Source organism: Babylonia areolata, chromosome 10 (genome assembly GCF_041734735.1).
Source record: "Babylonia areolata isolate BAREFJ2019XMU chromosome 10, ASM4173473v1, whole genome shotgun sequence".
Taxonomy (NCBI): domain Eukaryota; kingdom Metazoa; phylum Mollusca; class Gastropoda; order Neogastropoda; family Buccinidae; genus Babylonia; species Babylonia areolata.
In genome coordinates this window covers 40,901,561-40,927,026 of record NC_134885.1, presented here as the reverse complement: position 1 = coordinate 40,927,026, position 25,466 = coordinate 40,901,561, and the positions used below count along the sequence as shown (strand labels likewise).

The window sequence follows — 25,466 nt, the reverse complement described above, 5'->3', positions numbered from 1 at the left end:
TCCAGCAATGCATTTTTCTTGTTTTAAAGATGGCTCTCATTCATTCCTGTTCTGTGCTGCAGGTACTTGCTGGAGATCGTGTTTGGCCAACTGAAAAGATCCTGAAGATGCTTCATAGGCATTTGATCTGGAACACATCGAACTATGGTTTCAAAGTGGTTGTCGCTGTCCAGGATTCTGATTTGGTCATGTAAAAGGACGAACATGATCTTGTTCTTCATCAGAACCCCAATCTCCCTTCCCCTTCTTCTTCTCTATCTATTTGTCTAACGTTTCATTATTTCAGACAGTTTTACTTGCAGTTCTAAACTGTGTCAGGAGGGTGTACATGTGTGTGTGTGTGTGTGTGTGTGTGTGTGTGTGTTCAACTTGTATACAGGTATTGTAGAGAGAACGGGACTGGATGTAAACCCAGCTGTGCGTGAGTTATTGCTTTGGCAGTTACAATACGGATGGATCCTGGTATGATTTCATCATTATTGGTAATTATATGCCAGCTGAATGTTTTATGGTAAATGCCTCTCTCTCTCTCTGTCTCTCCCTCTCTGACATTCACTTACTGAATTAATTCCAGGAGCTGTAGAAGTATTTTTATTGCTATTCACCGATGATGAGATTTTACTTTAAGACTGGGCCATTACAAAACCAACTTAAAGAACTAAAAAATGAAGCAAATACACTAAGCCTAAAGTTGACATGAAGTGAAATAGCATTATACTCTACAAACCTCCTGGCCAAGGATCAAATGATTACAGAACCATGCATTAAACTAAACATGTCTGCGCATTAAAGCAATTACATTGATTTAAACGATAAGCCAGGCAAACACATGGCACCGATATATCTGGCTATATCTACAGAAAGGAAGCAAAACAAGGTCAGTTGTGATGTCACAATGACTGTGCTAAAAAGCAAACTGCCAGCTAAGATTGCTTAATAAAGAATTATTTTCATTGTCATTGTCTCCCTCTCTCTCCACTACACATACCTTTCTCTCTGCACTCACGGACACATACATACATACATACCATTGCTCGGAGACATAGTGGCACATACACACATACAAAAAAAAAGCACACACACACAGATGCGCACAAGTGCATGCACACACAAACACACACATACAAACCTATCACTCGGACACACACTGGCACACACACACATACTAAACACACACACACACACAGAGCACAAGAGTATAAACAAGAACAGTACCATAAAAATCAAGACCCCGGAATATTAAGTGCAACACTTTGTCAGGTGTCAGTGGCATAATGTGGAATGTATACTGTTGGTTCTCCATGTACAAAGACACCACACCACACCACACACACACACACTAAGAGTACACACAAGCACAGTATCATTAATTAAGATCCCTGAATAAATGTAACACTTTGTCAGGTGTCAGAGTCATAATGTGGAACATATACTGTTGGTTCTCCATAATTATTATTTATTCATTTATGTATGTACGCTTATATATATATATATATATATTTTTTTTTTCTTTCTCAAGGCCTGACTAAGCGCGTTGGGTTGCGCTGCTGGTCAGGCATCTGCTTGGCAGATGTGGTGTAGCGTGTATGGATTTGTCCGAATGCAGTGATGCCTCCTTGAGCTACTGATACTGATACTGATCTCCATGTACAAAGACACCACACCACACACACACACACACACACAATAAGAGTACACACAAGGACAGTATCATTAATTAAGATCCTGGAATAAGTGTAACACTTTGTCAAGTGTCAGAGTCATAATGTGGAACATATACTGTTGGTTCTCCATGTACAAAGACACCACACCTACACACACACACACACACACACATCATAAGAGTACATACAGGACAGTATCAAGATCCCGGAACAAGAAATGTAACACTTTGTAGAAAGTAAATGTACATTTGGGAGAACAAAGACCTAGGGGAACAAAAGAATGACCTGTTTGAACCCGTGCCCCACAGCGTGATTCCAGGAGGCTTTATTAAGTAAAGACACACCACAATTTTTTTTTTTTTTTTTTTGCTGCCCCATCATCTGCACCGCCCCAGTGGCACCACTCCCACACCGCCCATTGAGATTCCCCCATACACAGCAACACCCAGGTTCGTCCGCCATAGTTCCAGTGTCGGCAGTCCACAGGGAACCACCGATGTTAGATCGCTAGGAGGCCACACACCAGAGGAGACCCTGCACTGCTGTTGAGTCACTTCAATGGTGCTCAGTGGTGCCTGTTCTGATTTAATGTACTTAGGACACCACTTACTAAGCTCCCTACTACCGACAATAATGGCTTAGTTGCAGAGCCAGACAGAGTGAGCGTCCCTCCCAGAGTGGAGACCGCCACCACGTCCCTCAAACAACAGTCCTCCATGAATCTGCCGACACTGACGACACTGACAGGACTCACCCCAAGCACAGAAGTGGATGGGTATCGAAACTGAGGTCACCATGAGAGCAGGGCATGAAAGGCCACAGACTTTGAGACTATTTTGTTTAGACACACCACAATTATTGTTCTTCAAGCTATCTTACAGTCAATAGTTCTAGTGTTTTTTACCCTCAACAAGATGTAATAATTAAAAAAAAAAAAAAAAATCAATGAATTAATCTACGTTGATCTGATCCTTCTGACTTATTTTCTTCCTATTCTCACCATTTCTAACACACACACACACACACACATACACATTCGTGTGCACACACACACACACACACACTTACTTACACACACACACACACACACACACACATACATACACATTCGTCTGCACACGCACACACACACACGTATACGCTAACAATGCAGAATAAAATTCAATGCCAAAGGGGGTCAAAACTGTATGGTTTTTTATTGCGTAATTATGACACGATATTCTCAATTAACTTGCACAGTGACTGTTTTTTGGTTGTTGTTTTTTTTATCATAATTAAGATATCCTTCAAGTAAATATAGTTAAGTTCTATATACATCAATAATTTATAATAAATTGAAATTTTGCTTTATTTTCAGATATGTTTCTCTTAAAAAATAAAACATATTCATATTCTAATTTATTTTTGATAATGTGACTAAGACTGTGAAAATGGATTGTGGACTCTTTAATCCAAATGTGTCCTAAACCAAGTTATTGTAGTATCATTCTGATAATGTTGATCAATGTTCCCTGTTTTATATCCTGCGCAAGCATATAACCGTATACAACTGTGTTTAATGTACAGATTTTCTTGTGCATGTGTTATGTGAAAAATGTGTGTGTGTGTGTGTGTGTGTGTAAGTAAGTGTGTGTGTGTGTGTGTGTGCACGCACGTGCAAGTGTGTTGCTGATTCTGCAGTCAGAAGCTTGTGAGACACTGGTAAACTTTTTGCACAACAGCGTAGGATACTTCTGCTCTCCACTATTTTCAGACACTGATGACACCAACAATTAACCAACATGGGCACCATATTTTATTGTGTTAAAAACACATCAAGGTGTGAAAATGCAGCCAATGATGAAATCCCAGCAAGAACTGATGAACACATTTTTCTTCCACGTTTATTCAAGCAATCTGAGATTTAAGAGACTGAAAGGATGGATTAAATCAGTTAGCATTGCCACCTGCCTGCATCACTGCGTGACATCCAACAAATTAAAATGTATTCACTGAAATCCCTGAAAGTTTTATTTATTTATTTATTTTTTTGGCTCAGCCAACGTGAATCCTGATATGGCCCTGTGCCGTCAGCTGGACAATAAACAAGACGAGCAAGAACAGGCTGACTTGAATAAACTGCTTTAAATCCAACAAACTTACTGGAGGCACATAAAGAAAGGAAACTGGCCTGCACTTATAAGTCCTACAAAATATAATATACAGTGTTTGAAAACAACTGTTAGTGAAGACTCATTGAAATACAATAAATTTCAGGAATCAACAGCATCTAAGTGTCAAGAGAGTGATTTATTCCAATGTTGCTTGATGGAATACAAGATTATTCAATATTTGGATTCCACGTAACACACACATCATTTCTCAATTACATAAATGTGAGTGTACCCAAATGCTTATCATTATCATGGAAAGAAAGCTTTTTTTGTTTGTTAAAATTTATTAAGCCACAATGTTGCGTGAGTTACCATCTCCACCTACACAAGAGCCTATATTTAAAGCATAAGTTTTTCTTCTCAGGTTTAATATAGGACATGTCACATTAAGTGTCTGAATTGAGGGCAACAACTTTTGCATGAGGCCATGTTATTTTCTTTAAAAAGTAGTGTCTAGTGGAAACTGTGATGCATCACACACCAGTCACCTTGGTCTACATTTCGCTGATTTTGATCCAAGTCTGTTGAGATATCCCTGCTCCTTTTTCATGTTTTGTTAAAGGTATATTGAAACTCTTTAAAAAAAAAATTTTTTTTTTAAAAGTGTTTTGCACTGTTTTCACATTATTTTTTATTTTTCACCCTCATGTCCCAAATCTGTTTCCAGTATTGTACACATGCACTTATGTTGTATGACTTCTCTGTGAACACAGAAGCTGGGTATATCAAATACAATTCACCACATATATGTGCTTCTATCACTGAAAACAATACAACCTGTATTTCTTAAACAACCAAGTTCACATCTGCAACAATTTTGCAAATAAGACTGTTAATAGGACCTGGCAGGATTCTGACAAATTTACAGTGGGTCCACTGTTTAATTAGGGAAGGAGAATGGCTGATGGGGAAACAAATAAATTAATCAGAATTTTAACAGCAACAAAACAGTGTTTAAAGCGGCAGCCTCACTGTTAGGTTCTTTGAAACCATCCTACTTTGTTACGCTCAAAACTGATTCATCATTGGAAGCACTCAATGGTTAAGAAAATAGAATCGCACATACATCTCATAACCTTGGGACTAAACTAAGGTTTAGACAACAGAATCTCATATTTCAAATCCATATACTCTGGATAGCACCAGTTCTATCCTGGGCAAAATCCATGTTTGTTGGTTGGTTGATGTTTTTTTTATGGCCATTTTAATTTGTTGTTTTACTGTTTGTTTTTCTTCTCAGTTTCTTGGGGAGGATTGCAGGGGTGCTCAAGAAATGGTCAATGTTTCTTTTCATATAAATTTGCCATTTAGCTAATTTAAACATGTTTCTTTCACCAGAAAATACTGTCTAGACTGTTGAAGCAAACATGTGTGCAAACATGCAGTGACCAAAATCATATCTATATATTACATAAACCATATTAATAATAATAATAATAAAGTGCATTTTAAGACGCTTATCCCCTTGGAGACCTCTAAGCGCCATGACAATTTCTTAAGAAGGCAAGAATATTTACACACTTATCCACAAAACTATGCTCATCCACACACAAGTATATATATCTACACTTATCAACAAAAAAGTATTACTGGCAACTGCATCAGCTGTGTCCATAAACAAATGCACAAACATAAATAAACAACAAGGCACAAATACCAATAAAAAATTATTAAAACAAATCATATTTACAGCAGCCAGCATTATCACACACTGATCCTGAATTTGGCTGCAGATGTTATATTGGTAATACAACAACAATGACTGGCTGCCATATAATTAATGCATAGGAAACACACACACTCGCACACACACATTACCCCATCCAAAAAGAAAAAAAAAAGAAAAGAAAAAAAAGGAGTTATTGTACACAGATGATCTAAACATACACTCCCACACATCCAAACGCTTCCTTGGGTAAGTCTGAAAAGTGCAGGAATGGCACTCTTCCAGCCAACTGATGGCACTCCGGAACTTCTCAATCATGATCTGATGTCTAGCATTTCCCTGGATCAGTCAGAAGAATGCAGGAACGTCAGACACTCCTCCAGCCACCTAATGGCACCTTGGAACTTCTCGTATGGCAGCTGTGACTCCACGTCCTTCAGAAAGCCCAGCAGCTCACGGTACCTCTCTGCGACGTCAAACCCACAGACCTGGTGCAGCTTTCGCAGACACACCGGGCATAGGAACAGGGGCTGACTCATCGCCTCCGTTATTGAATTGCTCTCGTTCATGGCGCAGTGAAAAAACTCGCAGTGGTCCAGGCCGAACAGATGGCTAACTTCATGACTCACCACCTGTTTGATAAAACAGAGCACAAAAAACAAAAAAAAATTAATAAATCAGGATTTTTCACACTCACTATGTAAACACACACACACATGAAACAAAAAATGACTGCTGAGAGTAATGACCCCTATGAACATTCGTTTCATTTACAGTCAAATATCTAAGTACATGACATCCTGTCTGACATCAAACAGGAATCAAAAATCCAATCTAAAATTAACTACACAACAAAGCGAAACAAAAGCCTCTCTTCACATAGCATGCAATGTTCAAAGATAAAATCAAAACCGCTCTTCACATAAATGCAAAAGTTCAAAGGCATTCACGCCACTGGCAGTTTGAATAGGATATCTATCAAAACCTTGACAATCAAAAGAGCTTGTTTGTTTATTGTTGATTATAGTCCAGCCAACCACAACCCAGCCACATCAGGCCTGTCAAACCATACAAAGTGCTCAACTGTGTCAAAACAAAACTGACACATCTACACAAACACACACACACACACAAAAAAAAAGAAAAAAAAAGACCCCCCCCCCCCCCCCAAAGAAAAACCATAACAAACCGCAAAAAACACAGTTCATGACACATTATCCTTAATATTTAGGTCATTAGGGCAAATAAGACTAAGCCGTGCTGAGGACGTCAGCCCTTCTGTTAAATTTATCATCCCCAGATTACAAAAAATTGGAAAAAAACAATACATCTAAGCCAAACAAAAAAACAACAAAAACATTCAAAAGGCTAAACAGGCAAATAACACTGCAGAATGGACAGCCAGTGCCTATCCCTATGTTTAAAATTTCACTACCTAATCGCCAGAGCAAAACAGTACAGACAGTACATCACAGACAGCAGTAAGAGAAAAAGAAGTGTCAGGGCTTGCTAAAAAACAACAAAAAAAAACGAAAGGGGAATGATGGACTGGGAAGGCAGAAAAAGCGGATAAAAGTGAAGGAAGAAAAAAGGCAAAAATACAGACAGCAATACCGGCCAATAGAAAAGAGGAAATTTCTAGCACAGAATTTCTGGAAGGTATGGACGCTGTTTATACTGAAAGACCCCCTGCACCCCAATGGGGGAATCACAAACATGAGAGTGACTGATTCCTGTTATGCTGAAAAGTATGCAGCCAGGGATTTGTGGCAATTTTAACTGCATGTCTTTATACTAAAAAACAAAACAAAACAAAACAAAAAACACACACACACAAAAAAAAAAACAACAACCCACCACTAAAACGAAAAATAGCCAAAATCCATGTAATATGCAAAAATTCCCACCCTTGCAAAGTCCTTCGGTCAAAGTTCCTTCTCACTGTCCCCACCCAGTGAAACTCTTGCTACATGCAATATGTATACATATGATTTTATACCTTGCTATGTACACTGTCTTGTGCATGTGTACTTTTGATACATGTATTATCTTGTCATAGTCTGTAATGTTTGCACACTGTACTGGACTAACATGCATGTTTTGATGGATGTGTATTTTCACTGGAACTACAGCATTGTGAAGCGCTTAGAGCAAAATTACTTGATTAGACACTATGCAAATAAACTTATTATTATCATCATTACTATAATAAACACACACACACCTTGATTGGTTTCACACACACACATGCACACACACACACACAACCATTCACACACACTCTCACACAAACACATACACCACACACACACCTTGATCAGTTTCCATACGACCTCCCCAGTTATCTCCGTCAGATCTTGTGGGTTCTCAGGGTCAAAGGTGCTGGGGGGAAAGCGGCCAAAGCTGAAAATTCCTGAGCGATACTGGGGCGATGCCTCCCCCAGCACAAAGTTGTAGTTCTCTGGAACACACACACAAACACACACACACACACGAACACACACACACACACATGCACACACAAACACACACACACACACACACACATGTATATCAATACTTTCAGTTTCAGATTTAATAAGGCTTTGAAGTGTGTGGACTGATCCATGTAAGCAACACCACATATGCTCAAAAAAGAAAGAAAGAAAGAAAAAGAAATCTATATATTTATATATATCTTATATAAGAAAAAAACAAGAGTGGTGGAGCAGATGACTGACCAATAGATGCATAAACCAAACACACAGGTCAGGTCTTGAGAGCCTACTACTGGTATTTAACTAAAATGAAATAACATAAAAAAGAAGAAACAATTTAAAAATACATCAAAATAGAATAAATATATGTGAGAGATACATCTAATATATCATGAATACATACCAAAAATTCTGAAAAAGGAAGACAAATAGCCAACTACAGTACACTTACTGAAGCCCAAAGAACAGAGACAGACACAGAGAAAGACACTGAAAGAGGGGTGTGCGTGGGAATGGAAGGAAGCAGAGTGACAAGAAGAGAAAACAGACAAACAGCCACAGACTCACACAGAGGGAAAAAACAGACAAAACAATGACTGACGGTGGTTTGTAACAGCAAAGCTCCAATAAACATGAACAGCAACACACAGAGTAACATAGCAAACCAAAACCAAAACCAGGACTCAAATGAGGCAGTCTGAGATTGACTGACTAAGGTCAAAGGAAACAGACAGTCATGGCTTGGCAACCAGTTTTAGTTTCAATTTTCCAGACCACAAAGAATCCTAGATTACCAGGAAAGAGGTCCGTCCAAACAAATCCCAGGATGCAGATTCCATTGGACGGCAGGAGACTCTGCAGCCGTGGATAGAAGTCGTTGGCCAGGTACTGCTTCTGGCCTGTCACCTGGTGATACCTGTGACAAATTGTAGGGTGAAAAACAAAATCAACTCTGCAATACCATAAAACAACTGCTGTCATAAATGTCTTCCTTCCTTTCTTCCAAGGAGTGACAATAATCATTTGTTGATTATTCTGTCACTAATGGGGAGGATCTGCAGGGGAAGTATCAATGCTATCCAAAAAAAAAAAGGAAAGAAAAAAAACTTTTATACTGCAGAATCTAGGCTAGAACACTCTGGCTAGCGAAGCACTCCGCAGGGATAAACCCTGACTGGCACAACTCCAGCCCATACTTTACTGCTTCTTTGATCCATAAACATTGATTGTCTATCACTCGCAAGTGAATTAGTGAGTGAATGTGTGTGTGTGTGTGTGTGTGTGTGTGTGTGTGTGTGTGTGTGTGTGTGTTCTCTCTCTCTCTCTCTTATATATATATATATGAATGAGAGAGAGAGAAAGAAATACAAACACATCAATCTATTCTATATCATGTATCCCAAATTTTCAGAAGTCTTGTTCCTTCCTCAAGGGATTGATTTGTTTACATATTACCAGGGTCACATAAAACCACTCCTGCGCAGCTAGTATCACGAAAGCATGCCATGACATACATGTTGTGATGCAAATTCATCACGTCCAGCCCATTTTCCCAAAGTATCACAATTGTCTATTTTCTATACTATAAATAACTCAATAAAAAAAAAGTGGGGGGGGGATAAATTTATAAAAACGTAATAGATAAAATTATAGATAAATAAATCTAAAATGGGTTACATTACAAAATTCGAGGGATCTAAGAATGGTACAGATGGAGAAGAAGGTAGGGAAAGGTGAAATTTACAGACATGAAGAAATGCTAAAATAACAGAAAACAACTAAATAACAGAAAATAAACCACTTAATAAAATAAAATACACAGGACATCCACGACCATTACAGGCACAGTCACCTCCATGCCCCAAACCAGTGGAAGTACTCAAGCTGAAGTAGTAGTAGTAGTCATCATCACGGTTGTTGTTGTAGTAGCAGTCGTAGTGGTTGCTGTTGTTGCTGTAATAGTCATGGAAGTGATAGTAGTACTAGAAGTGGTATTTGTGGTGGTGGTGGTGGTAGTAGTACTAGTAGTCATTGTCATTGTCTTAGTAGTAGTGGTAGTCGTAGTAGCAGTAGTTGTTGTTGTTGTTGTCACACAAGCTAGTAATGCAGTATTCACACTGTTCTGTCTTTGGAACTTATTCATCAATGTCAAACATAGTTTTCAAGTCAAAATGATGCTGAAGCGTGTTGTGTGTGTGTGTGTGTGTGTGTGTGTGTGTATGCGCGCGCGCGCACGTGTTTTGTGTGTGTGTGTGTGTGTGCGCGCGCGCGCACGTGTGCAAAACAATCTTGATTTGTACATTCAGTCCCTACCTTGAAACAACATTCCAGCCTAACTGCTCCGTCTGCACATGTGGCAGAACCATGACATCAATACCACTGAAGAACACTTGAGCAAACCCTTGCACCAGTTCAAAAAGTCCCACTTGGATCATTCCTCTCTGAAACCGAAAACGCTTGACAAAATCTGGAAATTCATCGATGGGCTGAATGTAGATGATGTCCCTCTTGTGCATACACAGCAAGTAAGACGACTGATAGTCTTGGGCCACCTTCCACTGAACGTAGGTCTGTCCATGATGCAAGGGTTTGGACTTTTTGAGGGGCTGGAATAACTTGAATGCTTTGTTTACTTCAGCATCCGAGGCCTCCGCGGATTCGTGCATAGGGTGGAACAATTCCTGAAAATCGTGTTTGTCCTTTTCTATTTGCTCTGGGTTATCTGGTGACAGGTATAATTTTCCAAGGTTAAACAGACGCTGAGCAGCGGGGCCAACATTTCGCACTTTACCCATCAGAAAACGAAAATTCTTGTCTGAAACTGCACACTGTTGATGCTCTGACGCATCTCCTCCATTGGAGTCGCCAGTAGTATCAACAGTACTGTTAGACAACCCCATGGCTTTCAAACCAGTGGTTTAAAAACTGTAACCCTAAACAATATTCTCTTTTTTTGCATTTGTAGGAAAAACCAGGGTTGTATGTGATATGCTACTTCGATGCTACTTCGATGAACTCGACACAAACAAGCTCCTCAAACAGGAAACGTGATGACGATTTCTGATCAAGAGTATAGGCCCTTAAAATCGTCTGCTAATCTTTTATAAATTGAGAAGTCGGTGTTTATCTTCGTCAAGGAAACAAAACCATTCCATCTCAATGGAACACAGTTAATTTTATTCGATTTATTACATGATATAAAGAAGGGAAGCCTTATTCTAGGCCAAATTGTTGCCATGTTTTTGTTCCACAACAACGACGCAAAACCCAAAGTTACAAAAAGAAACAATCAAACAGGGGACATCATTCTCCAAGTGCTGCATGCCGGGACTGTTAGAAACAAAATGGCGATTGTAAACTATCGTCAAGAACTGACACAAGCACGTGAGTTTATTTCACTTGTTCAGTGTAGTCTACTTATTTGTGCATACATGTTTTGTAACTTTCAAACAATCCAATACAGTATGCGCCTTTCTATTAGTGATAACGCGCCGTAATCTATCTCTAAAACATCTTTTGTTCCAATGTATGTCCTTTGAATATGAGACAACAGTGAGTAATAAATAGTACTTGTATATGAAAAAGTTTGTCATTCATTTACTTGTGTATGTCATACACTCACCTAAACCACAGTCGTATCCTATTATATCTTAACGTATCATATCATGACATCACATATATCACGTCATGTTCACATATATCACAAAACATATATCACGTCACCTTGATATCAGATATGTACATGTAAGTTTAAGCTTACACCCTTTGGTTTAACTGATTAAACTGAAAACCACAAATGTGGTTACTTATGATAATGTGCTGTGTTTTATAATCTAGCAACAGATTGTAAAATTGGTTTCAGAACAGCAGGGCTTCTTTCGGTTGTCATAAAGCAAGCATAAAAGTTTGAACCTCAAGTTCCACAGTTTCATCAGTAATATGATGTTGAATACTTATCCTCAAAGAACAATAAATTGTTCTGAATATAGCTGTTGTTGCAATCTGCAATGTCATTTTGTTCAACATAATCGGGACTAAGGTTTGCTATTAGCCTAATGTAGCAGAATACAGCTTTTCAGGTGTAGGTAAAAAAGCATCCTGCAAAAACACATTGTTAACCAACAGATGGGTGCTATGGCCAATGGGCTAGAATGGCAGAATACTTGCCCCAGTTTCCCAAGTTAGATGCTTAGTTTTAGTGCACCTGGTAGGTGAAGGGAAGAGATTATCTTTCCAGGTGAACATATGTGCAGACCTGCTCTTACCTGAACCTCTTTCATATGTACACACATGCATATTAAAGATGTTGTAACTTTGTCACTGATGTCAGTATTCAGTGGATAATGGAAACATGAAATTATCTAACAAGTACTAAGCAAACTGATCTTGATGTTGATCATGAAAATGGGAGAACAGAACGCTGTCTAACCAGGTGAATTGGATGAAATATTCAGCCAGATATCCCATTTTATATGAACTGCTATATTTGCATGTTTGATTGTGTGCATGGGTTTTATTTTGACTTTGAGAGAGAGTGAGAAAGAAGTATTTAAAGTGCTCACCAAGAGAATGCTTGTTTTGAATACAGGTTCATGTGTGTGTGTGTGTGTGTGTGTGTGTGTGTGTGTGCACATGTGAAACTCCAAAGAAAACAATAGAATAAACTTTTATTTTCAGGTGTTCTGTTTTCATCGTTTTATAAATTTATGTATTTTCAATATTGAATTTGAGTGTGTGTGTGTGTGTGTGACCCAAAATCTAACCCAATATACAAAAGTTTATGCTTGTAATTAAAAAATCTCTATCCCTGATTTCAAGTCAAATATGATTGTTCATAACACACCAATATATATATATATATTTTTTTTTTTTTCATTTAGGCAGCCACACTCTGTTTTCAGGGGCATGCAAGCTGAATGTGTGTGTCTTTCCATAACCCACCAAATACTTATATGGACTGAACATTGTTAGACCTGTAATGTACATATCATTTGATCTGCATGTTTATACACTCATATGGGATTAAACCACTTGAAGATTGGCACATAGCTTAAGCTGGGAGTCTGGAAAAATCTCCACCCTTAACCTACCAGTTGTGGATAGCAAGATCAAACCCAGGACTCTTTGATTAAAAGTCCAGTGCACTGACCAGTCAGCAATTATACTTGCTTTAAAACTTCTTATCATGGAGTCATTTATAAACTTGTACACTTGTCCCTGGACTGATTGTATTCTTATCAGCACTGTGTAAACTCCAGTCAGTGAAATCTACCATTGATTTCTTTCTCTAGACCAAACTGCTTCAAAGAAAAGCACAGCCACAGCTCAGATTATGGCTGAAAGTACATTGTTGTGGATTTGTAGCATATCAGAGGATAATGTTTACTTTTGTCAGATGTATAAAGACTAAACACTGCTGGGTCAGTCTGTCCTAATCAGTGTCAGATATCCTTAACAAGATTTCACATGTTGCCTTCACTAAATGGGTGGTATGCAGACATGTGTCAGGCCACTTTCTGGCAGATCTTGTGAGAGGAAATATTTGCAGAATATCACTCATGTTTCTTCAGTTTAACCTTTCTAAAAGGAAGTGTAATCGAATGTGCTTCTCTTCAAGTGTCAGCGTTTGGTGAGGATTGTTTTTTCTCCAGGAACTGAAGGTGTTTTTTTTCTAAATTCAAAAGTTATGTTTGGTGGTATGTTTTGTGCATAATATATATATATATATAAATATAAAAAAGAATGTCGTTAACACTCAGTGATTTGTCACATTTGTATTAGATTGTAGAACACAAATGGATGACACTGCCTTATGTTTAAACTGAATTCTGGTTACATGAATTCAGCTGATGCAGATGTTGATTGCTCCTTAATCTCTTAAATTATTATTGTTTATTTACTTTTTTGGTTCTGTTTATCAGGCTGTTATTACTTATGTTTTATCCTTGTGTTTGGTTAGAGTTGTTGCATGTTTCTATGCACGGTTGGAAAAGCATTGATACTGTTATTCATTTAACAAAAACCCATTAGCATAGTTATTTCATCAACCAACCTTTTGGCATGGTGGGTTGTTTTTTTTAATGATGGACAGGAGATGGAGGGTGGCTTCTAAAAACTTAAGGAGAATTTATATGATATTAATTTAACACAGTAATTTCTTTTCATGGATTATTTTCTTGAAAATACTTAAGTTGTTTAAAAAAAGGGGGTGGAGGGGATGGAGGGGGGAAGTTGTGACTCTGTGTGTAGATGTCAGTGTTGTGTGTGTGTGTGTGTGTGTGTGTGTGTGTGTGTGTGTGTGTTCTTGCATGCCAAATCTCAGTGTCGGACACTTAACCAATTTTGTTGACAGTTTTTTGTGCATGCGTTTGTATGATATGTGCCTGCACTGTGTGTTTATACACACCCAAATCCCACTGTAAAACTCTTTTACCCCACAATCCTGTTGACAGAAACAAGATGCCAGCAACCATCCAGCCCCAGTTGCTGCCTTCACGCCTTGTAGGAACAACAACGACCCACGACAGAAATCAATGAAGGATCACCCCACCCACATCTCCCCCTCACGCCAGACACCACCATGTCTCACATTAAAACGTTTGCCCGCCTGAAACCAGCCCAAGAACTGTACGAGGACTATGAGATCGGCGGCAAAAAGACGTTCAGCCTGCGGGTGCCAGAACTGCTGCGAGACTACGGCTTGCAGCCGGCCAACGGCCGCTACCCGACCATCAGCTATGACTTTCAATTTGACCGTGTGTTTGACGACGCTGCTGGCCAGGAGGAGGTGTACAATGTGGCTGCCCGGGATATTGTGACAGGTGTTGTGTTGGCTTTGTGGATCTTTTGTGTGGGTTTGATGATGATAATGATAGTGAAGATGATAATTATATTGTGATTTCATGTAACACCGTGTCCCAAAATAGGGCTCTGGGCTCTTAAAAAAAACATGGGTGAGCAGGATCACAGTCATGCATGCTTAAATTGCCACACCACATGCTTAAATTGTCACACCACACGTACACATGCACGCAGGCAGGCACACACTCAAACACACACACACACACACACCAAGAACACTGTGTGTGTGTGTGTGTGTGTGTATGTGTGTGCATTTGCGAGGGTTTGTATGAGGCAGTGAGTGGGTATGGTGTGCATGCATGTTTGTGTTTTTGTTATTTGGTTTAACATCTTTTTGCTATAAGTGATATTAGACGAGGAGATGGGGGGGGGGGGGGGGGGGGGGGGGGGGGGGGAAGAAAACAGTTGGGGGAGGAAGAGTTGGGGAAGGGAAAGAATACACTGTTTGGGCATGTAAATATGTAAGTAAGTAAATGAGTGAGTGAGTGTGTGTGTGTGTGTGTGTGTGTGTGTGTGTGTTTGATTTTTGCCCAGATAGACAGGTGTTTGAATAAAGATATGTATGCTAGCACATGTTCAAAAAACACATATAAATTACAGGCCTGCATATGCACACACACACACGCATGCACGCACGCACGCACACACGCACACACACGAACACACACACACGAACACACACACACACACACACATAGAAAGAAAATTTATTACCCGCATGCTATACCTTTGTAAGCCTATCTTCATACAAAATTAATAATAAGACAACGAAACTGATGCAAACCTGCACATTGTGACAGGTTTTCTGGATGGATACAATGGCACGATATTTGCCTACGGTCAGACAGGGACAGGCAAGACATACACAGTTGAGGGCAGCCCTCTGCGCTACAGTGACAGGGGTTTGGCGCCAAGGTATGGTTTTTGTTTTTGTCCATTGTTGTTTTGTTATACGTATGCAGTTCATGTATCAGACTCGTGAGCCACAATCGAACCCGTTGGAACTGACGGCAGTTTTGTACAAACAGCCTACCTTGTTTTCGATGGGCCATCATCATGTTTCAGTCCAGTTCCTTTTATTTCATTCAGAATACTTCATTCACCAAACTCAGCACAAGCATTTCTTTAAAGTCATTGGGGGACGGCATGGAAGAACCATTCACCACATTCCTCCAGGTCTGTTGGCTTTGAGTCAATGCCTAGATCTCTGCAAATAGTTTTCCTGTCCATTTTGCAGTGTTGTTAGTTCAATGCCGGACAGAATTTTCTCTTGTTTGAAGGATAGTTTATACGGTGCAGATCTTTGTAATAAAAAAAATAAATAGATAAAAAGACAACAACAAAAAAAACAACAAGAGCAACAAAACGAAAGCAAAAAAAAAAAAAAAAAATCCGATGGGTACAATAAAAGAAAAAAAAACTGGTTTTTTTGTGTTCTGTGCCTTTGCTAAAAAATTGTGGGTGTATGTTTGTTCCTCTTTGTTATTTTCATGCTTCCTTTGTTCTTGACCTTCTTTCTAATCCCCGCCCCCGTCAGGTTTTAAATTAAGCAACACCTCCACCTTCAGCAAAGCCTGACCAGTGCCCTGCGTTTATGTGAAGGTCAGGCATCTACTCTTTTTTTTTTTTTTTTTTTAAACAGCAGATGTGATGCAGTGTTTATATGGACCAGCCCAAATGCTTTGGCACCTGCCTGAAACTGAAACTGATCCGCAGTCCCCAGTTATTATTGTCGCTGAAGGTAGCGTCTACCCCTGAGCCCCCATTCCTACCCCCCCCCCCCCACACACCCCTGCAATTCATAGGCAGTTTTGAACACTGTCTTTGATGGTCATGGTTGAGGAGCTGCCACCAGTGACCTCCACCCCATCCGCTCCAACCCACCACCTTCCCAACCTATTTTTATGATCAATATTTTCAACTGTAAATCTTCTCCTCCCAGGCTGTCTTTGTGCATGCGTGTGCGTCGATGTGTGTGTGTGTGTGTGTAGGCTTGTGTGTGTGTGTGTGTGTGTGTGTGTAGGCTTGTGTTGATGTGTGGGTGTGGGAGGAAGATGAAGGGGAGATGTGTGGTGTGTGTGTTTTGTGAGTGATGTTACACTGTTTTAAAACAGTGTTTTTAGTGAGTTTGTATCTTTAAGGTGTTTCTTTTTTTTCTTTTTTTCTTTTTAATTCCTGTATTCATGCCACATTATTCTTGCCACATATATTGTTGAACTATGAACACAAGGCCACAGAGCAAGCACTGTATAAATGCACATTTTTATATTTGTTATCAACACCTCCCAACCCTACAGCTGAATATGCAGTTTCCACATTGTTTACATGACAGCTGGCATGCCTGTAAAGTAGAAGGGGTGACACCTACTCTTTTTTTACTTTTTTTATATTATATATATAATCTGGCTCATGCCTAGTCAGGACAAGATACTGACATTGTGTTCTATAGTATTGCATTGATTGTATTGTCTTGTATTGTATTGTATTGTATCATATTACTTCTTGTCAAAGCAGATTTCTCTGTGTAAAATTCTGGCTGCTCTCCCTAGGGAGAGCGCATTGCCACAGTGCAGGTTTGGCTTTTTTCTTATTATTATTTCTGTGGTTTTTATTATTATTATTATTGTAACTGTCAAGGTAGATTTTTCTATATATTTTTGCTAGTGACATCCCTTTTGTTGCTGTAGGGTCTTTTACAAACCGGTGGACACTGGCCTCCTGGTCAGGCATATTAACACTAGGCCACTTCTCCACTTTAGATCACAAGGGAGAAATAACACTGACAAGCATCATAAACAAGAGAGAGAGGGACATAGGACATTGCTTTGTTGTTGCAAGAAGGTGACAGGTTAATATCAGAGGGAGCATGTTGTATTGTTTATGTTTTGCATCACCTACACATGTTTAAGATACCCAAATCCCTGTCAGCGATGGTTGGGTTGTAATGGAAACATGACAAACGTACCCAGCATGCACACCTCTGAAAATAGTCTGGCTGTCTAATGGGACTTGGGGTGGGTGGGAGAGTGGTGGGGAATAAAAATGCCCTTTTTATCATAAAACCGCCTATCCATAAACCTTCCTTCCATACCTTTTCAGTTATAAGCCATGCAAACTCTCTCTCTCTCTGTCTTTCGTTGTGTGTGTGTGTGTGTGTAATTGTGTAATAAGCGTAGTCTCTGAATCTGTTTTGTATTATTGTGCACTAAATCATTATTTTTCTTCTTCTTTCTTTTGTGAGTTATTGCACGCACGCACGTGTGTGTGTTTGATGTTTATTGTAAAGCGCTTTGAGCTCTCTTTGAGGGAGGAAAGCGCTCAACAAATGTCCATTATTATTATTATTATTATTATCATTATTATTATTATTATAATAAATTTCTCTCGGTAAAATTCAGACTGCTGTCCCCAAAGAGAGTGTATTGCTACAATGCAGCACAACTCTTTTTTCTTTCTTTTTGTTCTGTCTGCAAGTTTACCATCAAAGTGGATTTTTCCACATTATTTTAGCAGGGACATCCTCCTTTTTTTATGCTGTGACTTTTTTTGCTGTGAACTTTTTATATGCACAAAGGACATGCTGCACACAGGACTTCAGTTTATGTCTCATCTGAAAGACTAGCACCCAGACCACCACTCAGGGTCTAGTAGAGAGTGAGTAAAAATCCCTGTCTGTATGGCGCTGGATTTGGTGGACACTTGCTTTCAAGTCAGTCACATTACCACTAGGCCATTAGTGCTGAAAACCCACTCACAGATGCATAGTGAATGTGGGAGAGTAGCGTACCATGAATACTGAAGAATATTTACATCTCTGCTGGAGCAGATGGAGAACTATGAATCAACCCACACTAGCACCCTGTTTCATGGTCATGCCTTTTTTTTAAATATTAAAAACAGAGCGCTGACAGAGATCTACAAGTCTTTGGAGCAGCGGGAGGAAGAGGACATCACTCTGTCCATCTCCTACCTGGAGATCTACCAGGAAGTGGCCTATGACCTGCTCAGCACCACGGCACGAGGAACCTCCCCTGTCACCGTCTTCCCCAGGGTAAGTTTTTTTCTTCTTCTGTTATTTTTTATATTTTTTATACATTTTTAAGTGATCGATAAGAACTGTAATCATTTTTTTTTCCACTCTGGTATTAAACAATTTGTACCCCATCAGAGCAGCAGCTCTGCAGTTTCTGAGAACCAGCCCAGCAACAGCTGGAGTGCACTGTTGAAGCCATACTCCATACACACAGAAGGCACACAACGTCATCAAAAAACATGCTCAGTCCTTTGAAAACACCAGTGAACAACATTGAGGCTAAAGCCAACAAGCTAAAAGCACTGAGTGAAAATACAAGTGATTGTGAGAAAGCAAAACTGAATATCTGTACTCGGTCCAAGGGAAGCAACCCGCTGTTGCAGATAGATCAGTACTTGGGGAAGAAAGTCTTCAGTTCTGAGTCCTTCTGTAGTTGAAAGTGTTTTTGGTGTGGGTTTTTTTTTTGTTTGTTTTTTGTTGTTGTTTTTTTGTTGTTGTTTTTTTTGCTTCCCTTTGACAGGCATGCCTACTAATACTGAGGGTCTGTATTTGTCCTGGAAAATTGATAAAATGGATATCGTGTTCAAGAAATATGGATATTTGCTGCATGTTATGGAAAATTAAAAATCCGACTGTAACATTTTTGTTACCTTATCTGTTGGGTATAAGTTCACTCTGAGGTGGCTTTCTGACCATTGTCGAAGACACTTTGTTAAGGCTTACGGAAATGCTGCCGAATATTACTGAAGCAACTTCGTTAAAAGTCGGAACTGTCCGAACAGTACTGAAGCCATTTTGTGAAAGTCCGCTCGATTTCCTTCACCAGCGAAGCAACTTCGGCAAGACCAATGTGCATGCAGGCAAGCACCAACACTTTGAACATGGACAACCTTTTGAAAGTGGAGGCATGATGTTTCACGCTGTCAGACGACTGTTGTATGCTTGCTGAGATGTTCCTGAAAATAATACCCTGTCCCTGATTCTACTGTGTGTTGTTCCTGAAAAGCAAATTTGGGGGTAGGCATGCCTGCTTTGAGGAGAAAGGTGGCAAAATGGTTAAGACGCTCCTCTGCTAATACACAGTCTGTGAGGGTCTGGGTTCGAATCCTGCTCTCTCCCTTTCTCCCAAGTTTGACTGGAAAATTGAACCGAATGTCTAGTCCTTCAGATGAGAGGATAAACTGAGGTCCTGTGTGCATCACACACCTGGCGCACTGAAAAAGAATCCATGGCAACGAGAGTGTTTTCTTTTGCTTTTTCTTTGTGTTACACGACCAACATCGACTTGCCAATGACTCTGTTGTGGTTGAAGCATGCTGGGTATTTTCGTGTCTCCATAACCCATCGAACACTGACATGGATTACAGGTTCTTAACTTGCGTGTTTGATCTTCTGTGTGTGCACACGCATGAAGGGGGTTCAGGCACTAGCAGGTCTGCACATATGTTGACCTGAGAAATCAGAAAAACCTCCACCATTTACCCAGCAGGTGCCGTTACTGAGATTTGAACCCGGGACCCTCAGATTGAAAGTCCAATGCTTTAACCACTTGGGTATTATGCCCATCTTCAGGCAAAATTCTGTGGAAGGAATCCACACTGTTAGGTACTCAGACATATATGCATGTACTCAAGGCCTGACTAAGCGCATTGGGTTATGCTGCTGGTCAGGCCTCTGCCTGTCAGATGTGGTGTAGCGTATATGGATTTGTTTGAATGCAGTGATGCCTCCTTGAGAAACTGAAACTGAAATTTCTCTTTGGCCAAAAACAGATATTCAGTTTTGCTTTCTCTATCAGCTGTAATCTCACTCTGGACTTAAAGCCTGTTGGCTTCAGTCTTACATTGTTCAGACATTATTCGCGGTTGTTTTTTTTTTTTGTTTTTTTGTGGGGATTAAGCTTGTTTTTGATAACATTATGTGGATTTTGTGTATGAAGTATGACTTCACCGGTGCCCACATCTGTTGAGCTGCTAGTCCACAGAAACTGCAGTGTAACAAGCTGCTGTGGTGAAGTGGTTAGCATCGCTGACTGACAGATGAGAGAACACAGGTTCAGTTCCCAGTGGAGGTGGGTTTTTGGGGCCCGTGGCTGGCTTTTACCCAGAGATGAGTGTGCCATGGGTTTAAAAGGGAAGGCTGGAACCACACTGTTGAGTATCATCCACTTCACAGATATATCTTTGGGTGTCAGCCAACATTGCAAATGTCTGTATCTCTTGGGTGTGGTTAACGCCAGGATATTATTATGAAAGGAAGCATAGAATATAGCCATGTCAGGTTGTCCCAAACCTTAAATGGACCTTCATAGCATCGTCCTCCTCCTTCATCATCAACATAGAATTTCTAAAAATTCTGTGGCCTTTCATGCACCTCTCTCATGGTGATCTCATTTTCAATAGCCCTCCACTTCCATCCTTTAGGTGAGTCCAGTCAAGGTCCTGTGTGTCAGCAGATTCATGGGGGGCTGTTGTTGGAGGGACATGCTTATGGTGTTCCACTCTGAGGGGACACTCACTCAGTCTGGCTCCACAACTAAGTGATTAATGTTGTCAGTAGGTTGTGTCCTAAGTATGTTTAATCAGAACAGGCACTACTGAACACCACCAAAGTGACTCAGAAGCAGAGCAGGGTCTCCCCAGGTGTGTGGTCTCCTAGCAACCCAACATCAGCGGTTCCCTGTGGACTGCCAATGCTGGGAATGTGACAGATGAATCCAGGTGTGGCTGTGTATGGGGGACTAGGAGTAAGAGATGTGGGAATAAATAGTGCCACAGAAACAATGCAAATGATGGGGCAGTGTTTTTTTTTGTTTTTTTTTGACAGGTGCCCCATTTTGTGCACCACCTCAGTGACACTATCCTCAGTGGAGTGGTGGTCAACTAGTAATGTGCCTGACAAGGAAGTGAGTGTCCACAGGTTCAAGTCCCACATATGGACTGGAATTTTAAACTCCCCCTTCTGTCAGACCTTCAGTGGTGGTATGGATGCTAGTGCTTCAGATGATGGTGAACTGGGGTCCTGTGTGCAGCATGTGATTAGCACTCATAAAATAAAAACAACAAACAAAAAAACAACAACACAGGAACAATATTGTTGTCCCTGTCAAAATGCTGCAGAAAAATCAAAAACAAAAAGACATTGAAATAGATGAAAGGGTGGTTCTACACCATGGTGATGCAATCATTTGTTGCCATGGGTTCTTTTATGAGTGCTGAGTACCAGCTGGACATCAGGCCTCCATTTGTCATCTCGTCCAAATGAATATCACCCAAACCACCACTCAAGGTATAGTGGAGGGTTGGGGGGGGGGGGGGGGTTAAAAATACCAGGTCCAGATATGAGACTTGAACCTATGGACACTCACTTCCTAATCAGCCACTGTTCTACAAACCACAAGACTCAAGATTATCGGCTCAAAAATAAAACAAAACAAACAAACAAACAAAAAATTCATATGTACACAGTTTAATTGCTCAAGGAGACAAATCCATATACGTTATATCATATCTGCTAAGCAGATTGATGCCTGACCAGCAGCGTAACCCAGCACACTATGTCACAGCCTTGAGGGAAAATAAAGTAAAATAGAATGAAATGAAATAAGATAAATAGATAAGAAACAGCAACAAACAATTCCACACCTGAAATTCACAGAAAGCAAGGGCAGCTTATGCATGCTCTCCCCTCTCCGCCCCCCCCCCCCCTCTCTCTCTCTCTCTCCTTCTCTCTCTGTGTGTCTCACACACACACACACACACACACACACACACACACACACACACACACACACACACACACACACACACTGCTGGAGAAGAACAACAACACACAAGAACAACAACACAACAACAAAACAACAACACAGCAACAACAGTTCAGTTCAGTTACTGAAGGAGGCGTCACTGCATTCGGACAAATCCATATCCATATACGCTGCACCACATCTGCTAAGCAGAAGATGCCAGGCCAGCAGCATAACCCAATGCGCTTTGTCAGGCCTTGACAGGAAATAAAATGAAGTGAAATAAGATAGATCAATAAGAATCAGCAACCATTCCACATTCTGAAATTCACAGAAAACAAAAGGGCAGCTCATTCATGCTCTCCCCTCTCCCCCCCCCCCCCTTAGGCACACTTACAGCAACCATTCCACACCTGAAATTCACAGTAAAACAAGGGCAACTCTTCTCTCTCTGCCCCCCCCGCCCCCCACACACACACACACACTGCTGGAGAACAACAACAGCAACAACACCACTCAACAAACAAAAAAACAAACAAAAAAACTCAGCCGCCATTCTCTCTCTCTCTCTTTCCTGGTCCCCCTGGGGGTGCAAATCAGGTGACGGTGGCGGAAGGGTCCAACGGAGCCTGCACCGTGCGGAACCTGTCGGTGCACCTGGCGCCCAGCGAGGATGTGGCCAGCGCCCTCTTGCTGCAGGGCCAGGCCAACCGCAAGGTGGCGGAGACACCCGTCAACCAGCGCTCCTCCCGCTCGCACGCCGTCTTCACCCTCTACCTTGCCGCCAGGAAACGCGACAGGTCCTCCGACATCATCACCAGGTGTGTGGGTTGGGGGGTAGGGGTTGGGAGAGGGGTTGTGATGGATGGGGGGGCAGGGATAGGCAGGGAGGTAGTGGTGGATGTGGGGTTGGAGTGGGGGAGTGGGGGGAGGGTTGGTGGTGGTTGTTTTGTTTGTGTTGTTTTTGATGGAGGTTGGTGGCGGAAGGGATTTGGATGGGTGGTGGTTTGTTGGTTGTTGTTGTTTTTTGTTTGTTTTTTTGATGATGTCTGTGTGCGTGGGGGGTGGGGTGGGGTGGGGGGAATGGCTGAGTGTTTGTGTGTTGAGTCAGTGAGAATGAATGAGAGTGTGTTTTTGTGGGAGAGGAATGTGTGTGTGTGTGTGTGTGTGTGTGTGTGTGTGTGTGTGTGTGTTCATATGCATTTGGATTAATTAATGAGTGAGTGCGTGTGTTTGTGTGTGTATGTAGTGTGTGTGTGTGAGTGGATGAGTAAGCAAGTGTGTGTGTGTGTGTGTGTGTATGAGTGAGTGTATGTATATGTTTTCTTTTTGAGGGAGTGGGGGGGGGGGGGGTTGGGGGGAGTGTGAGAGTGAATGAGTGTGAGAGTGTGTGTTTGTATCATTTTAACATATCAACAGAAATCGGGTCATGTGTGTGAGTGAATGAGTGTGAGAGTGTATGTGTGTATCCCGCAAGAAATCTCCGCTCTTCCTCTGACTGTTACCTTTTGAAACTTCCTTGTGTCAACACAAGAACCTGTGGTGAACGTTCTTTCTTCTTTGCTGCTCCTCACATCTGGAACAACCTTCCTCATCATATCTGTGGATCTGATTCTATTTCTGCTTTTCGCTCATCACCGAAAACTCATCTTTTTAAAACCTATCTATAAGCACTCTCAGCTTCCTTGTTCTCCAACACCACCCATGTCAGCTCACTTTGGATGTATGTAGAGGGGGAGAGTGGGACGGGGAAGGGGTTTTTTGAGAAAGAGTGGTCATGAGTGTTTTATGTAACTTGTAATATTTTTCTTTCATGTAAAGCGACCTGAGCCAGTAGTGTGCGTGTGTGTGTGTGTGAGAGAGAGAGAGAGAGAGAGAGAGAGAGAAAGGGCGCTATATAAATGTACATTATTATTATTATTATTTTATTCTATCAACAGAACGTGGGTCATGTGTGTGAGTGAATGAGAGTGACAGTGTGTGTTTGTGTCGTTTTAGCCTATCAACAGTACTCTGGACATAGTGAACCAGTGTGTGCAGCCCTTGCAAACACATACAGAAGGGTTCACACAGTTCAGGGGAAGGAACTTATTTGGGAGTTACACACAAATAAAACAAAAATAGAAGGGGGGTTACTTCCCCTGTTTTTTCAGGACCTAGGTGTCTGATGGTGTGGCATGGCAGTGTATAGAATGACATGAGACAGGCACTCGGCTTTGTAACGCTGGTGTCAGTATCAGCTGGAATGTAATAATGATACTGTTGACAGTTACCACTACCTGATAATGACGTACGATGTGCAAGCGGCAGCTCACATGCACACACACGCTCACTCACTCACTCACACACTCAGTCACTCTCACACACTCACTGTCACACACACACACACACACACACACACACACACACATGCACGCACGCCCCACACACACACGCACATGCACGTTGCACACACAGAGATGGTCACATATGCACACACACACACACACACACACACACACACACACACACACACACACATGCACGCACGCACATGCATGTTGCACACACACAGAGAACTCACAGATGGTCACATGTGCACACATACATACACACAGAACACACAAATGGTCTTGTATGCTCACAAACACTCACACACACACACACACACACACACACACACACACACACCGTCTGATATCACTTAACAAAGAAAAGACATTAAACTAAAAAAAACACATGCGCATGCACACACACACACACACACACACACACACACATATTATTATCAAAGCCTTCATACGCTCACAATATTCCAAAAACCTGTGATCCACTTGCGCTAAATGCATGCTGCACCGCTGCACTTGTCCTAATAGTGTATGACCATG

The 25,466-nt window shown here is 40.9% G+C and overlaps 2 protein-coding genes across 2 annotated transcripts in view; one reads left to right on the top strand and one right to left on the bottom strand.

The window, feature by feature from the left end:
* Nucleotides 1–2,840: 2,840 nt before the first annotated feature.
* Nucleotides 2,841–11,068, bottom strand: LOC143287007 (archaemetzincin-2-like). Its single transcript, XM_076595010.1, has 4 exons — nt 10,274–11,068; nt 8,755–8,876; nt 7,796–7,944; nt 2,841–6,115 (listed from the first exon to the last, which is right to left on the bottom strand). The coding sequence occupies exons 1-4, from the start codon at nt 10,858–10,860 to the stop codon at nt 5,828–5,830; spliced, it is 1,146 nt and encodes a 381-aa protein (XP_076451125.1). The 5' UTR covers nt 10,861–11,068; the 3' UTR covers nt 2,841–5,827.
* Nucleotides 11,069–11,258: 190 nt separating this feature from the next.
* The window catches only part of LOC143287006 (uncharacterized), a 54,541-nt gene continuing 40,333 nt past the window's right edge, over nt 11,259–25,466 (top strand). Inside the window, exons 1-5 of the mRNA XM_076595009.1 lie at nt 11,259–11,344; nt 14,413–14,781; nt 15,622–15,736; nt 18,722–18,872; nt 23,200–23,420. Of these exons, the coding sequence (XP_076451124.1) occupies nt 14,541–14,781; nt 15,622–15,736; nt 18,722–18,872; nt 23,200–23,420 (728 nt within the window). The 5' untranslated portion in view covers nt 11,259–11,344; nt 14,413–14,540. The remainder of the gene's footprint in view (nt 11,345–14,412; nt 14,782–15,621; nt 15,737–18,721; nt 18,873–23,199; nt 23,421–25,466) is intronic.